The following is a 16,350-nucleotide window of genomic DNA, read 5'->3' as shown; positions in this document are numbered from 1 at the left end:
ACACAGTCTGCCAACCTCTGCTCTAGATGGAAAATAACTGAATTTACATAAACTTTAGAAGGAAACGTCAATAAATTGAATGCCTGTTTGTTATTGTGTCACCAAATTTGGAGTGTGTTTGACTTAACAAAATTGAGGGGGAGGAGATCTTAGGAGGCATCTCAGGGAAATAAGCTGTTATCCTCCAGAGCTCCTGAAACAGGTAACAGGGGCCCAGGTGACCACCTGTCAGAAGAGGAATGATACATACATTAAGATACAGGACAGAGAGAGAGAAAGGTTTTCAAGTATGCACCCCAAATCTTAAGCCATACAGGCATCCTTTCCAAATTTCAGGTGCCAATTAACATTCGAGCTGCTTCTCACATGGGCAACTCTATGCAGTATGCCCCAGGGACAGCCCAAGTAGAGATGTGTTTATTTTTTGTTAATGGTTCTACCAAGCCTTGCTTGGAAAATGTGGAGGGAGAATGGGTGTTAGTATAAATAAAACACAAAGCTACAGTTACATTGTCATTTATTCCACATATTTTTCTGAGCTTCTGTCTGCTACTTACACAGCGCTCCTGCAGGCACTAAAGAAAACAAGCTGCATCAAACACACCTAGATTCTTACACCAGTCATCTCTCTGGTGCGTATTCTGCATGGTGCACAGTATAGTACCTTATGCAAATGACATTTGATAAATTATTTTTAATGTTAAAACTCTGTGTGGGTTCCTCAAAAAGTTAAACACAGTTAAGATATGACTCAGAGATGCCAATCCTAGGTATATACCCAAAATAATTGAAAGCAGGGACTTGCAACAGGTACTTGTATCCAAATGTTCATAGCAGCATTATTCACAACAGCCAAAAGATGGAAACAACCCAAGTATCCATCAACAGACAAATAAATCCATCCAGTAAAGTAGAATATGATTCAGCCATAAAAAGGAGCAAAGTTCTGATACATGCTACAACATGGATGAACCTTGAAAACATTATGCTAAGTAAAATTAACCAGGCACAAAAGTACAAATATTATATGATTTCACTTATATGAAATATCTAGAATAGGCAAATTCATAAAGACAGAAAGTAAATTAGAGGTTATCAGAGGCTGAGGGGAGAAGGAAGTGGAGAATTATTGGTTAATGGATACAGTTTGTTTGGAATGATTAAACATAAAGGAAATACACAGCAGTGATGGTTGCACACAATTATGAATGTCATTAATGCTACTGAACTGTACATAAAAATGGTTAAAATGACATTTTATGTTATATATATTATACCACAATTTTAAAACTTTTAACTATATAGGGTATTTGTATTTTTAGATTTCTATACCATCATAAATCACATTTCAATTCACATAAAGTATTCAGCTGGATCACAAACAAATTCACTGTTTCAATAAGACAAGAAAATAAATATAATGAATAAGTTATATTAATAGAAAAGTATTCAGAATGTATAAACAGAAAACATTAAAAAACAATATACATGGTGTTATCTCATGTTTATTGGAAAAAATGAGTATACAAGGACATAAAGAGATTTGATATGATACACTAAAATATTAATCTTTTTGTCCATGAGCAGATACTACTTGTATAACAACAGAAAAAAAATTTAAGCTAAAAAGAGGTGTGCTCAGAGTACCATGTAGTATAACTCTCCGAAGTTATAAGAAAAATATGGAAAAGTTAAATTTAGAAGCTAAAGGCTTCCACTGATAAAGATGCCCAGTAGCTTTTTATTATTACCCAAGAACTCAATATGTATGCATTATGATACTTATTGATAAAATATCCCTAGAAAAGTGTATAGCACAGAAGTTATTCTTTGCTCCATTTTATAAATATTTATTTTAAATAAACACATACTATCTATTTACTAGATACTGATTCTTAGTGAGTCTGCCATCCAACATATTCTCCCTCCCTCTCTCTTTAGGGATATTTACCCATTTCAATATCACGTATGTTCCCTAAAGCGTTAACTAATGCATTCGTTAAAATTCTAAGCAGTGCAGTGCTGAAATCAGAGACATCACAAACCTCCCTGAGTTACATGGATCTCCACACTATCTATAAGTAATATACAAGTCAACTGCTTCAGTGGAGACCAAACATTTGTCGCATTTCCCTGATACAAGGATCTACTAGGAAATAAAGTGAGGGGGGAAGAAAGACTTGTTCCCAGTTTTGCTGGTGATCACCTCTTCCTCATCTTGGCGCTCACAGATCACCTAATAATCTATTCTAGAATCTTACCCACAATAAGAAACAAGCACAATTTTGCATGTTAGAGAACTCATCATCTTTTTCTTTTCTTCTGGGAAAAAAAATTTAGGAACAGACTGGATGAGCAAGATCAGAAATAGAGGGGAAGTGACAATAAGAATTTAACTACATTTATCAGTAAAAAAAAAAATCATAAAATAATTTTTAAATGTATGTCAAAGAATGTCCTTACTCTTAGATATATTCTGCAAATGCTCCTCCCCCTGAGCTATACCCCCCAGGAGATGTCTCCTGAAGGATTTAAGGACAAAGTTTCATATCTTTCACTTACTTTCAAATAGTTCAAAATCAGACACACACATACCACATATATTCATATGTAAATAAACAAATATAGCAAAATCTTAAAACTGTTGCATCTAGGCATAGGGTAAATAAGAGTTCATTATACTACTCTTTCCATTTTTCTGTATGTTTGAATTTTTCATAATAAGATGTTGGAGGAAAATAAAACCCATGACACTGCTCTATTGGCCATGATTCACACCCACAATATGGATACTGTCACTGTCAACTAATTAACATAGAGAATTATTTGAAATATAGATGATGTGTTAGGAAGTTATCAAATCATATTGCCATGAAAATACATAGACTTTTCTAAGCAGAGCTTTCTTTTCTACACAACCTATTTTTGGTTAGCCTGGTTGACAAAGGAGTCATACTTTTTGGAGCTCTCATGTATCCAGCTGACTGCTTTGTATAATACTCTGGAACTGTATCTATAAACTAGACTCATTATATTAGCAATCATACCCACCAAGGTCTGAATACAAAGGTTGTTTTGCTACTTTTAAGACCAAAAGAGAAATCCATGCCAGAAAGAATAAAAAGACTAGGCAAAAAATAACTTTTCCTCTAGGCAGTAAGATATATAACTTATGAACTGTATAACTAGCTGAAAGCAAAAGATATGCAAAATGACTGCAGACAATCTATTAAAGTTTAATATGAGTTGAAATGTACTTTATCATTATCAGACATGAAGAGAAACCATGCCCATAATGAAACAATTTAAAATTGTTACAATCTGGTGAAGGACACAGGCAGGATCCAAAGAGAGTGAGAAAGATGTCCCAGCAAATTCATTTCTTTTGGTTAGAATTATACATGTAGGCCTAAAATACTCCAATGTACACTGATGTCTTAGGAGCAAGAGTTATGAATTCCACCTAACACTGCCCCATTGAAAAACCCTAATGAACTTGTAAAGTATTTGTTAAATCAAATCTAAAACCTTCACTATTCAGGATAAAATATCAAAATGTTCTGAAATGGAAGCAAATAAGCAGGAACTGTGAACATTGAAGGTGGAACTGAGAAACATAAACCAGAAAGAGAAGAATTAAGCACAATCTCCTAGATGATTCATCATCATCACCATCAGCAGCAGCAGCAGCATAACAACTACTGAAAAGATAAAAAGAAGGGCCTGACACTACTGGGCATACACCCTGAGAAAACCATAATTCAAACAGAGTCATGTACCAAAATGTTCATTGCAGCTCTATTTACAATAGCCAGGACATGGAAGCAACCTAACTGTCCATCAACAGATGAATGGATAAAGAAGATGTGGCACATATATACAATGGAATATTACTCAGCCATAAAAAGAAACGAAATTGAGCTATTTGTAATGAGGTGGATGGACCTAGAGTCTGTCATACAGAGTGAAGTAAGTCAGAAAGAGAAAGACAAATACCGTATACTAACATACATATATGGAATTTAAGAAAAAAAAAATGTCATGAAGAACCTAGGGGTAAGACAGGAATAAAGACACAGACCTACTAGAGAATGGACTTGAGGATATGGGGAGGGGGAAGGGTAAGCTGTGACAGTGAGAGAGTGGCATGGACATATATACACTACCAAATGTAAAATAGATAGCTAGTGGGAAGCAGCTGCGTAGCACAGGGAGATCAGCTCGGTGCTTTGTGACCACCTAGAGGGGTGGGATAGGGAGGGTGGGAGGGAGGGAGACGCAAGAGGGAAGAGATATGGGAACATATGTATATGTATAACTGATTCACTTTGTTATAAAGCAGAAACTAACACACCATTGTAAAACAATTATACTCCAATAAAGATGTAAAAAAAAAAAAAAAAAAAGAAGGGCCTGAGAATGAAGACAATGGGAGTTGAGTCCAAGATGAGGGTCGCTGCCATAGACAAACAAGGCAGGGTGGGCTTCCTTGGTGGCACAGTGGTTGAGAATCTGCCTGCCAATGCAGGGGACACGTGTTCGAGCCTTGGTCTGGGAAGATCCCACATGCCGCGGAACAGCTAAGCCCGTGCGCCACAACTACTGAGCCTGCGCTCTAGAGCCTGCGAGCCATAACTGAGCCCACATGCCACAACTACTGAAGCCTGCGTGCCTAGAGCTGGTGCTCCGCAACAAGAGAAGCCACTGCAATGAGAAGCCCACACCGCAACGAAGAGTAGCCCCCGTCTGCCGCAACTAGAGAAAGCCCGGATGCAGAAATGAAGACCCAATGCAGCCAAAAATGAAAAAATAAAATAAATAAATTTATTTAAAAAAAAACAAGGCAAGGCAATAATAACAAAGAACAATTTAGAAAAATCATATTAAGTTGCAACTGAAAAATAAAATAAAAACAAGCAAACAAACCTAAGTTATGCTATAGAAAAGATGTAGGAAAACAGGACAGTGAGATCAGGACAATTATCAAGCTTTGGGTTTAACATATATCTAGTAAAATTCTAAGTTTGTTGGATTGATCCAACAGAACCAGAGCGGATGATCACTGATTCTGATCTTAATAATTAGAAGACGTTATTTTTCAATCAGCCAGATGATAAGGAAAGAAGCATCAGAGCAATGAAGCTAAAATTGATACTTTGATATAAAACAAATTTGGGGATTTGGTTCTCTAATCAAGGAGATTTACATCCATTACATTTGACTTCAAACTTTTTTTTTTAATTTAATTAATTAATTTATTTATGGCTGTGTTGGGTCTTCGCCGCTGCGCACGGGCTCTTTCCAGTTGCGGTGAGCAGGGGCACGGGCCTCTCATGGCAGTGGCCTCCCCTGCTGCGGAGCGCAGGCTCTAAGCACAGGCTCAGTAGTTGTGGCGCACGGGCCCAGCAGCTCCGCGGCATGTGGGATCCTCCTGGGCCAGGGCTCGAACCTGTGTCCCCTGCCCTGGCAGGTGGATTCTTAACCACAGCGCCACCAGGGAAGCCCTAGACTTCAAACTTTAACAAGAATGGCAAACAAGTTTTATCTCACGTGATGAATCCACCTTCATGTGCACCGGGAACAATAGTAATAGTTAATGCTGAATGAGTGCTGACTATGACTATGGCAGGCACCCTTCTTCACATTTTACACAATATTAACTCAATTCTAACATCCCTAAGAAGTAGGTATTATTACTGTCCCCATTTTGCTAATAAGGGAACTGAGGCATAAAGAAGTTAAGTAACCTGCCTGAAGTCACATGGCTAGTAAGTAAAGAAGGCAGAATTTGAATCCCAGCAGAACACTGGGGTATTCCCCTAACCATTGTGCTGGCCCCTCAAGGAAAGATGCCAAGATCAGGTCTGCACACATCAGCCATCTGAATAAGTGTTAGAAAAACCTTGGGCTCTACAGTGATGTAGACCTAGGGTTCAAACTTCAGCTCCTCCCTTTACTAGCTATGTGATCTTTAGACAATCACTCAAGCCCCTTGAGACTCATTTCACCTCTTGTGAAAATGAGGATATAATACTTCATTTACAAGGAAAATTCTGAAGATTTGAGAAGATAATACGAATAAAGTACCCAGGCCTAAGATCTGATGCAGGGCAGGCACTCGGTCAATGGACACTAGTGCCATAACTGAACACTCTGACATGATGGAGAAATGTTAAACACAATATACCAGAAATTATAAAGCAAATTATACTTAGTATAAAAACGAAGTTAAACTCAAATGGCACTTACAGCAAAATTTCAGATTGCCAATGAAATAATGTTTTAAAATATTTTTACTCATATTCAAATCCCTAATTACAACCCAGGTGACAAGATGCCTTCTATAGAGCATACTGTACCTCTTTGATGATTTTCACCCCTTTTGGATCCTTGATATTAACAGCTATACTCTAAAAATTAAAAATATATATATTAAAATAGTATCTTAAAAATTTTTCTTATTGCTCACAGTTCAATAAGAGAGCCATTCATATTACAGATTTCTCCTCTTAAAGTAAATGCATTTTCCTCACGAAGAAACATTTAAATAATTTTTACTGATTTTATTTTCAATTCGGATATGTTAGGATGATAGTAAGGATTATAGTAAAAATTCTTCAAATAATAATACCAAATGTAGGCAATTAGCAATCTCCAAAAGAATAACAAATGTAACAAATCAAGTGATTCCTCACTTTAATAAAATTAGTTCCATTAAAAACCATTATAGGGCTTCCCTGGTGGCGCAGTGCTTGGGAGTCTGCCTGCCGATGCAGGGGACACGGGCTCGTGCCCCGGTCCGGAAAGATCCCACATGCTGCGGAGCGGCTGGGCCCGTGAGCCATGGCCGCTGAGCCTGCGCGTCCAGAGCCTGTGCTCCGCAACGGGAGAGGCCACAGCAGTGAGAGGCCCGCGTACCGGAAAAAAAAAAACAACAAAAAAAAATTATAAATTCTCAAAAAATGTTTTAAGTTAGTAGAGAAGGAAAATTAATAAAAAGCTCTACTGTTTCTACTTGGTAACTGGTGAATGAATAAAATAAAATAAAATTTCACCTTATTGGGAATATTACAAAATATCTACCAAAAGGGGCAGAAATAAACAAGCCACAATGATATCAAAAGTTTTGTTATTACAAGAGAATTACACAGGGCTTCCCTGGTGGTGCAGTGGTTAACAATCTGCCTGCCAATGCAGGGGACACGGGTTCAAGCCCTGGTCCGGGAAGATCCCACATGCTGTGGAGCAACTAAGCCCCTGAGTCACAACTACTGAGCCCGTGCGCCTAGAGCCCATGCTCCACAACAAGAGAAGCCGCCGCAATGAGAAGCCCGTGCACTGCAACGAAGAGTAGCCCCCACTCACCGCAACTAGAGAAAGCCCGCGTGCAGCAACGAAGACCCAAGGCAGCCAAAAATAAATTAATTAATTATTTTTTTTAAAAAAAAGAGAGAATTACACAAAGAAAGCAAAAAGGGGATAATATTCTTACTTTTTTATTTCGGTTAACACTGAGAAAATAAGTACTTTCTGTCCCCACAAAAGGTGGACCCCAAGTTCGTGTATCATCACCAGCTCCTGAAAATAATAGTATGAACTATTTAACCTTGAAACATCATGAGACATTTCAAATCAACAGGCTTACTCATATGTAAGTTCACAGATGCCTAAACAAGATCAGCGGAATTAGCAACCTAAAGTGGTCTTGGGACCTTGTTAGAACTGCCCAAACTCTTTACCTGTTCATGTAAATCACTAAATCCTCCCATAGCTTCTTTCACTAAAATCCATCCCTGAAAATCAGAATCCAGAAGGGAATATCCTACTGGCAGTCTTTAGATTTAATAAATGGCAAGTCTGAGGGGGAAAAAAATTACTCTCCTACTTCAACAAACAAGTCAGCTCTTTCAGTGTTTTTAGCATTAAATGTGCAAACAAAATGTGGGGTCTACACAATATTTTTGTTAAATATAATTTAAATCAGGATAATGATAAGTAAGTCTTTATGATAAAGTGGTATCTGAGGCTAGGTATAAAACAATGATAAATAAATCTATTTTTTAAATTCTGTAGCAATAAATCAGAAAAAGCAAAATAAGCTACTGAATAGCAAATGTCAGTAATTTAAGATGCTATTTAGAATAAAATTTTAGTAGTCTAGGTCTTGCTTCAAAGTAAAAGTTCAAAAACATCAAAAATAGGGTATTTTATTCTAAACATCTACTTCAAATGATTCTGAAAAGTACTTGTGTTTGATTCAAAGATAACACTATCAAGTTACAGAAAAAGAGTTTTCTTTGCACAAAAAGCAAACAATGTAGATGGAGCTCAGAAAGTGAATCAACAATTAATAGGCACAAATTAGTATCACTTAAATTAAGATTTTTATAAGTTCTGATTAAATATTGATATTAGAAACTAATCACTACCTAAGTATTACTAGCCCTCAATAAGAGAGAATTTGTGAATATGGGTTAAAGTTTAAATTCTAATCTCATTTAAATGATATAATTAATTTATTAGCCCATTAGACTTTACCCACTGAAACTGATAAAAAAAAAACAGTCACAGCCTTTTAGAAAACAAAACAGAAGCTAAAGAATAGACTCCTTTACTAAAAACAAAAAACTAAAAACCTCACAAGAGAAAGCGAGAACACAGGACAGAGGAGAAAAGAAGCATTAGTTATAACTGGGGATGAACTGATAAACAACACAAAGCAATAAATAGTAAGTATCAAACTGAACAGCATGCTCAAAACGTCAGGGGAAAAAATAAACTACAAGAGTCCACAAAGACAATCTCCTAGTAATAAACCGGTTATAGGCTTCACGGAAAAATGTATGTGTGAATCTGGATCTTCAAGATCAGATAAGACCTCCCAGAGGCTGGAGAGAGTCCAGCCACTTCCATTTTTTTGAAGGTCTCAATACATTAAATTAAAAAAAAAAAAAATTTGTTTTTAAGAGAGCAATGTCAAGATAAGGCTAAAAGTAGAGAGCTTATTTTAAATGTTTACATTCATCTCTTGGGTGGAAATAATGTCAGAAATCTAAACTGGAGGCCTACATGGCTTTCCTGCCCCACCTGGTCCTGGTGCATAACCTGGGTTTAAGAGACGCGGAAGGATAGGATATGTGCTGACGGCCCATGAAATGAAATAAGGGTTAAAGGTCACAAACTGGTAAAACTGGCAATTTGAGAGGCATGTTTTATTTGACCCACACACAACTTAAAGTTTTTAAATATCTGCCATGATTTCAAAATCTAGAGACAGTACATAAAAATTCAGACTGCCTTTCTTATATGATATTTCAACACATTCATCCATTCAGCAAATAGTTATTGGGTGCCTACTATGTCACAAACACTGCTCTCTGCAGAGCAGACACAGCAGTGAACAAAGATCAACATCTCTGCCCAGGTATGCCTGCCTCCTGGTGACAACCCTGGAATAACAGCAGCATCATTGGCTGCCCAGCCCACTTCATTCATTTAGGTTACCTGCCTGGCCCTGCAGGCATAGCGTTTACACCCACCGAAAGACTCTAAAATGAGAAGAAAAAAATATACTTAAGCTTGATACGCTCTTTGATTACTCAAATAAGAATAATCTAAGTCCCAAGTCAGAAAACTACAACGAAATTTAATTTAAGAACTGAGGAAGTGGACACTAAAAGAGACTGAAATGTGAAAATACTGCCAAGGGACTTTTCTTCATATCTGTTGAATAACTATCTCGAAAAAACAAAATATATAATATGAACATTAAAACGTACTGAGCAAAAGGGTTAAAGGAGAGAGACCAATTAGTAAGAAAAAGAGCAATGAACATCTGCTAGGAACAAAGCTTGATGCCTAGTGTATGGCTATGGGACATAATAAAGGTCTAGACTAAGGAAAGGGTCCCCCAGTGTGGAAATGAAAAAGTACAAAGGAAAAACAGGACTAAGCAAACAGGGATTAGTGATTTCTAAAATTAATAAAAATAAAGTCATTCCCTCAGTATTCATGAGGGACTGCTTCCAGCACCCGCTGAGGACACCAAAATTGGCAGATGTTCAAGTCCCATAATTGGCCCTCCATATCCACCAGTACAGCATCCGCAGATTCAACCAATCGCAGATCATAAAAGTACCCAATCTGTGGCTGGCTAAATCCATAAATGCAGAACCCGTGGATACGAAGGGCAAACTGTACAAATATTTAACCTAGTGATCAAATGAAATAGCAACAGAAATCATATTGGCTATTCTATCTAGAAATGGAAGACCCAATGCTTGAAATTAGAAAGTATGTGGTATTAAAACTGGATAGCAATGTGAAAATTAGAAGTTTTGTGGTACCTGTAACAGAAAAAAAAAAAGATGTTCAGCTAGAAAGTAAACATTATTCAGCATGTATCCAGCAATGACCAAAAGTGATAAATATCACTGACTGGATAAATGAAGCATTATCTCTGGAAAGCAGGATTCACCAGGCTCTTCTATCACCTGGAGCCTGACAAGCACAGGGCCAGATAAATATAAAATATATAACATTCCCCATGCTGATCAGAGAATCTTCTGCTAACTGCTTTGGCCTCTTAAGAAGATCTATGTAGCAGAAAGTTGAATCTTCTAGATCATGCGTTCTACTTTATAGCGTTTAATCACTTATGGTAAATTAATATGTTGATGTAATTATAAACTAGTTTCTTATGGGTCTTATAGATACATGCACACTATTCAAGGCTAGACCATTTTCACTAATTTGGGAATTCTGTTCCAGATCCATAAGCAACAGATCTTGAAGAATAAATAATAATGCTAATTTCTTGCCTTCCCTTTGTCCCCCAGTGAGGGAAGGTGGCCAGGCCCACTCTAACCTCGGTCTCAGCAGCAAGGCTTGTGTGGGGCTCAGAAGGGCCAGGATCAGAGCTGAGTGTCTGGATATTCCTTACTAGCTGTGTGACCGTGGACAAATCCCTTGACCTCTCTGTGTCTCTGTCTTCTTATTTATAATCTAGGAATAATAACAGCTCACAGGCCGTTGTAAAGACTGAATAAATTAATACAGGCAAAGTGCTTAGAATTGTGCCTGGCACTAACCGTTGTTAGCATCATCATTATTTACGTGTTGCACGTCAGTTTCTACCAGAGGCTTCCAGGTGCATGTGAAGGACCTGGCTTAGGCCTTAGCCCTTGGCACGTATAAAGAGTAGAAAGAGATCTAATATTACTATAGGTTCAGAGGAAAATAAAGGAGAAGGGAAAATAATCGCTTCATTTCAATTCTCTCCTCATCCCACATACAGGTACATGGACATTTAAAGAACTATTAAAAATATTTATTAGCTTGTTTCTATGTTTTAAAGAGAGAAGTAGTTTTACCTGGTCTTTCCACTTTTATAACTTCTGCTCCAAGATCTCCTAAATTCATAGTAGCAAAAGGTCCCGCCAGTACTCTACAATGTTAACAATGATAGATAAATTCATTACCATCTTTAAGATTTTTATATTAATTCTTTTCTTAATACTCCATCAACACAGACAAGCTCATATAATGTGAGTAAGAATTAAAATTGTTAAAACTGTTCAAAAAATTGATTTGGCCATATGTATCAAGAGCTTTAAAAAGTATATTCCCTTTGATGCAGTAATTCTACTTTCAGAATTCTATCCTAAGGAAGAAACTGAAAGATTTCCTGAGGCAAAGATTTATGTACAAGGAAGTCTCATTTATAATATAAAAACACTGGAGGATGACTAGGTAATTATGTGACAACTATATACTATAATAAAATATCTTATATTTTTTGTTGAATTTCGAATGACATGAGAAAATACTCAAAATATAACATTATGTTTAAAATGTGGATAAACCTGTAATTTCAATATGGTTCCAATTTTTATTTTCAAAAGTTATATATAAATATGCAGATTGGAAATAAATGTATAAGTATTATATTAATTGTCTCATAGAATGATGAAATTACAGGAAATTTTCTTGGTTTTTCTTTCCAAAATTTCAATGATAAGCTTATAAACACCTTCTTATAATCCAAGAAATAAATGCCTTTTTAAAGAAGGGGGAAAACTCAATCACCAAAACACAGATAAACCAATGCAAACCTTGTTAGATCCAGAATTCTTACACCCTCCAATGGCTTCATATTGTCAGTATCTGGCAAAGACAGAAAATACTTAAGTTGATTACTAATTGTCGGAAGGAATAATGCAGAATTCTTCATATTCTTAGTAATATCTATTACTACCAAATAAATAAATAAATTTTCCTTCACATTTCTGCTTTATATATAACACAGAAACCTTGACCCAGTCCAACTAAATCAATCTGTAAAAATTAAAGCCTCTAATATCAGATTATTCCCGATTTAATAAAGTCCAAAGCTACACTTAAGATAGTTTGTCTAATGAAAAATTTAAAAGTGGGACAAACTAATGAAAAATTTAAAAATGGGGGGAGGGGGTGCATAGGCTGAGCACAGAGGGTTTTTAGGACACTGAAAATACTCTGTATGATACTGTAATGATGGATACATGTCATTACACATTTGTCCAAACCCAGAATTGAGAAACAGAACTTTCCATTACCTGAAAGTTTTCTCCTGCCCTTTGCAAACTACCTCTCCCTCCATCCCCAACCTCAGGCAACCATTGATCTGCTTTCTGTCATTTTAGTTTGCATTTCCTAGAATTTTATACAAATGAAATCATACACTATATACCCTGTCTGGCTTCTTTCATTCAGCATTATGATACTGAGACTCATCCATGTTGTTGCATTTCTATGAGTAGTATCCTACTCTATGGATATACCACATTTGTTTATCCATTCAGCTGCTGATGGACACTGGGTTGGTTCCAGTTTGATGGACACTGGGTTGGTTCCAGTTTTAGGTTACAGTGGATCAAGCTACTATGAACATTTGTGTACAAGTCCGTGTGTGGACACGTTTTCATTTTTCTTGAGTAAATACCTAGTGGAATGGCTGGGTAATATGGTAAGTTTATGCTTAACTTTCTAAGAAACTGCCAAACAGACTTCCAAAGTGTTTGTACAACAGCGCGCGTTCTAGAAACTCCACATCCTCACAACACTAGGTATTGTTCATCTTTTAAAGGTTAGCCATTCTAATGGGTATATGATGTTTCTCTGTGGTTTTAACTGGCATTTCCCTGTTGACTAATGCTGTTGAAAATCTTTTCATGTAATAATAGGCCATTCATACATCTTCTATTGTGAATTGCCTCACTGCTTTTATTTTTTTTAACTTTTAATCTTATATTGAGGTATAGCTGATTAACAATGTTGTGATAGTTTCAGGTGTACAGCAAAGTGACTGAGTTACACATATACATGTATCTATTCTTTTTCATATTCTTTTCCCATTTAGGTTGTTACATAATATTGAGCAGAGTTCCCTGTGCTATACAGTAGGTCCTTGTTGGTTACCCATTTTAAATATTACAGTGTGTACATGTCAATCCCAAACTCCCTAACTACCCCTTCCCCTGCCTCATTGTTTTTAATACTGAAGCAAAATATTCGAAACAGTGCAAAAATCCACCAACAGGTGAAATGTTAAATAAGCACCTGCACATCCATATAAAAAAAACCATACCAATGTTAAGAAAAATGAGACATTTACATACCCTGACATGTAAAGTTCACCAAGATATATTCCTAAGTTAAAAAATAAATCAAGTTGTAGAATAGAATGTATAATATGATCCTATATTTGTAAAGATACATAATAACATTAATAATACATGTTGGTATTTCTAGGAGCATTCATAAAATTCTACTGGTGGTTAAATCCTGGGGTAAGAATTTATGGAGAACTTTCACTAGCTAAGTTATTTATTTCTGTAATTTTGCTTAATTGTGATTAAGTGTATAATCAGCAAAAAAAAAAGAAAAATGAAAAAGTGAAAACATAAAGAACAAAATGAGAGAGAAAACAAGATATTTTAGAAAAAATAAAACATAGAAAAAGACCTCAAATGTGAGAAGATATTTTGACAACATTAGGAATGAATGGACAAGTAATTCTTTATGTTACATAAGACTCCAAAACTACTGGTCTTATGTACTCATCTCTTTTGGGGCCCTTGTTTTATTTCAAATGATGCAGGAAATATATTTAGCGGTCTCTTCAACCCATAAATCTCACTTCATTATAAATCTATAAAGAGAAGTCTATATTTCTCTACCAATATCAACTCACAACCATAATAAATTTTGTTTAATGACACAAAACTTTTCAAATGAATTAATTTAACATCAGGCAATAGAATTTTATTTTCTGAGAAGATAACCAGAAAGGACTTCTAGAGCACATTTAAGTCAAAATCAATTAATGAGTTTTAAACAGTTAAGAGCATAAACGCTGGAGACTGACTGAATTTAATTCTCTGCTTCACTACTTACTACCCTAGTGACCTTGACCAAGGTAACTTCACTTCTCTGAGCTTCAGTTTCCTCATTTGAAACACCTATATCATAGAGTTTGCAAGGATTAAATGAAATGTTATATGTAAAGTGCATAGTACACTTCCTGGAACATGGTAAATGCTCACTAAAAATCAACAATTGTTGTTATCATCATCCTCATCATTGTATTATACAGTCACAATACCTATTAAAGTAGATAATCCAGATCTGAAAACAAGAGAAAAACACATGACTCATGATTATTTCAAAGAACAGAAAATAACATATATGATTCTCAATACTCTATACTTTAAAAAGATATCTATAGCCATATTTTGCCTGTTTGTGAAAGACCAGAATAGGCTGATTACGGGGGGAAAAAAACAGTTGAAAAGAGCATCTATTATAACGTAATTTGTTAAGATATATTGAGCAGCTTGTATATTGCTCTAACTTATTTGGCCTCTAGGATGGAAAGTTATTATGATGATCACAGCTGAGTAACCATGCAAAGCAGTATAACTATAATGAAGTTGCCATCAAATCTATGCTTGCCAGAGCTGCTTCTAGGAACTCCCCTGGTATTTGGCCCTAAGGTTTCCATGACACAAAGAAACTTCAGCAGCACCAGAGTAGATATAATTGACAGATGCCCACACAAGTGGCTCATCTGTATGACAGTAATCATGGCATCCCTCCCCCACTGTACTAGTCAACTACTGAGACATTAAAAAAAAAAAAAAAGTCGTCATAAAACAAACTGATCGAATACCACTATGAAATACAACATGTGATATACACCGAAATGATTTCTTAATTTGATATTTTACAGAGAACTTAACTACCAGAACTTAGGAGTGAGACAGTAGATGGATATCTCTTCAAAGCTTTATTTAGAATAGTTAGCAGGATATTTTCTTTCTAGCACAGGTTAAAAGTCTTGAAAGAAACTCTGTTCCTAATAGTATAATTTGGCAGGTAATTTTAGGAGTTTAGAGTACTTGGAAAATTAGAATCCACTGGAAAACATTCCAGGGAACCTAAAAATTTTGAGTTGTAAAAAGGTACTGTGGAAGTGATGCCAAAGTTACGAGGCAATTACACCATTTAGAGACCACCAGAGAACAAGAGCTAGATGGATAGCAACTTATAATAATTTATAATTCACCTTCCATTGACACTCAGTTTCTTGAGAATTGCCCTTCTCTTGCAAGGACTTGGCTATTACTATGGGATTTGCAATCAAACAGGTTTTTAAACTGTTGGATGCTACTATTTTAATGAAAACTTGAGAAATCTACAGGAAGAACAGTGGAAAAAGACCAGATAAAGGGTTTTTCAATGATAGGTAAAGCATGCTACAACCGAAGTACAAATCAGTGCTAATCCCAAATCCCTCTGCTCTTCTACATTTCCCAGCTTCTCTTGCAATTAGGTTGGGCCCAAATGCCGGGGGCCTGGCCAATGAAACGTAAGCTAATTCCAGCCCTGATCCTTAAAAACATCCCACAAAATCCTCCAGGCTTCTATACTCCTGCCACAGTGACCTTGGAAGCTACAATTTTCAAATGGTGTAGCTATATGTGCAAGAAAGATGTTTTATTGTATTAAGCCACTGAGATTGTAGGCTAATTTGTACCACCACCCCATCTAGCCTATCCTGACCAATGAAGAAACCAAGCATTGGAGGAGGAAAAATGGTAGCCTCTAAGCGATCGTAGAGCATCAAAGCCAACAACTGGAAAGTCCATTTCAGGGGTAGGTTGTTTCACTGTTAGCTGCAGTCTTCAAACTGAGAATATGTGAAGACTTTTGTAAGAAATGAATCATTTTAAAGAAATCAATTTCCAGGTCTTCAACTTTCATATACATTTTTTCCTAAAAATAAGCCTTCTTTCATGATAAGCCTTC

At 36.1% G+C, this 16,350-nt stretch overlaps 1 protein-coding gene across 8 annotated transcripts in view; it reads right to left on the bottom strand.

Moving 5' to 3' along the window:
- Window positions 1-16,350, bottom strand: part of SUGCT (succinyl-CoA:glutarate-CoA transferase) — a 775,307-nt gene that overhangs the window by 751,389 nt on the left and 7,568 nt on the right. For 5 of the 8 annotated variants that reach the window (XM_060305061.1, XM_060305063.1, XM_030871181.2 and 2 more), the window contains exons 2-5: window positions 12,114-12,165; window positions 11,373-11,446; window positions 7,493-7,578; window positions 6,360-6,410 (exon numbers count right to left, since the gene is read on the bottom strand). The exons of 1 other annotated variant lie outside the window; for it this stretch is intronic. In XM_060305061.1, coding sequence (XP_060161044.1) covers window positions 6,360-6,410; window positions 7,493-7,578; window positions 11,373-11,446; window positions 12,114-12,165 — 263 coding nt within the window. The remainder of the gene's footprint in view (window positions 1-6,359; window positions 6,411-7,492; window positions 7,579-11,372; window positions 11,447-12,113; window positions 12,166-16,350) is intronic. 2 more of the 8 variants (XM_060305062.1, XM_060305064.1) reach the window with 2 other exon arrangements.

This window comes from Globicephala melas, chromosome 9 (assembly GCF_963455315.2).
Source record: "Globicephala melas chromosome 9, mGloMel1.2, whole genome shotgun sequence".
NCBI lineage: Eukaryota > Metazoa > Chordata > Mammalia > Artiodactyla > Delphinidae > Globicephala > Globicephala melas.
This window is presented reverse-complemented; position numbering and strand designations above follow the sequence as displayed.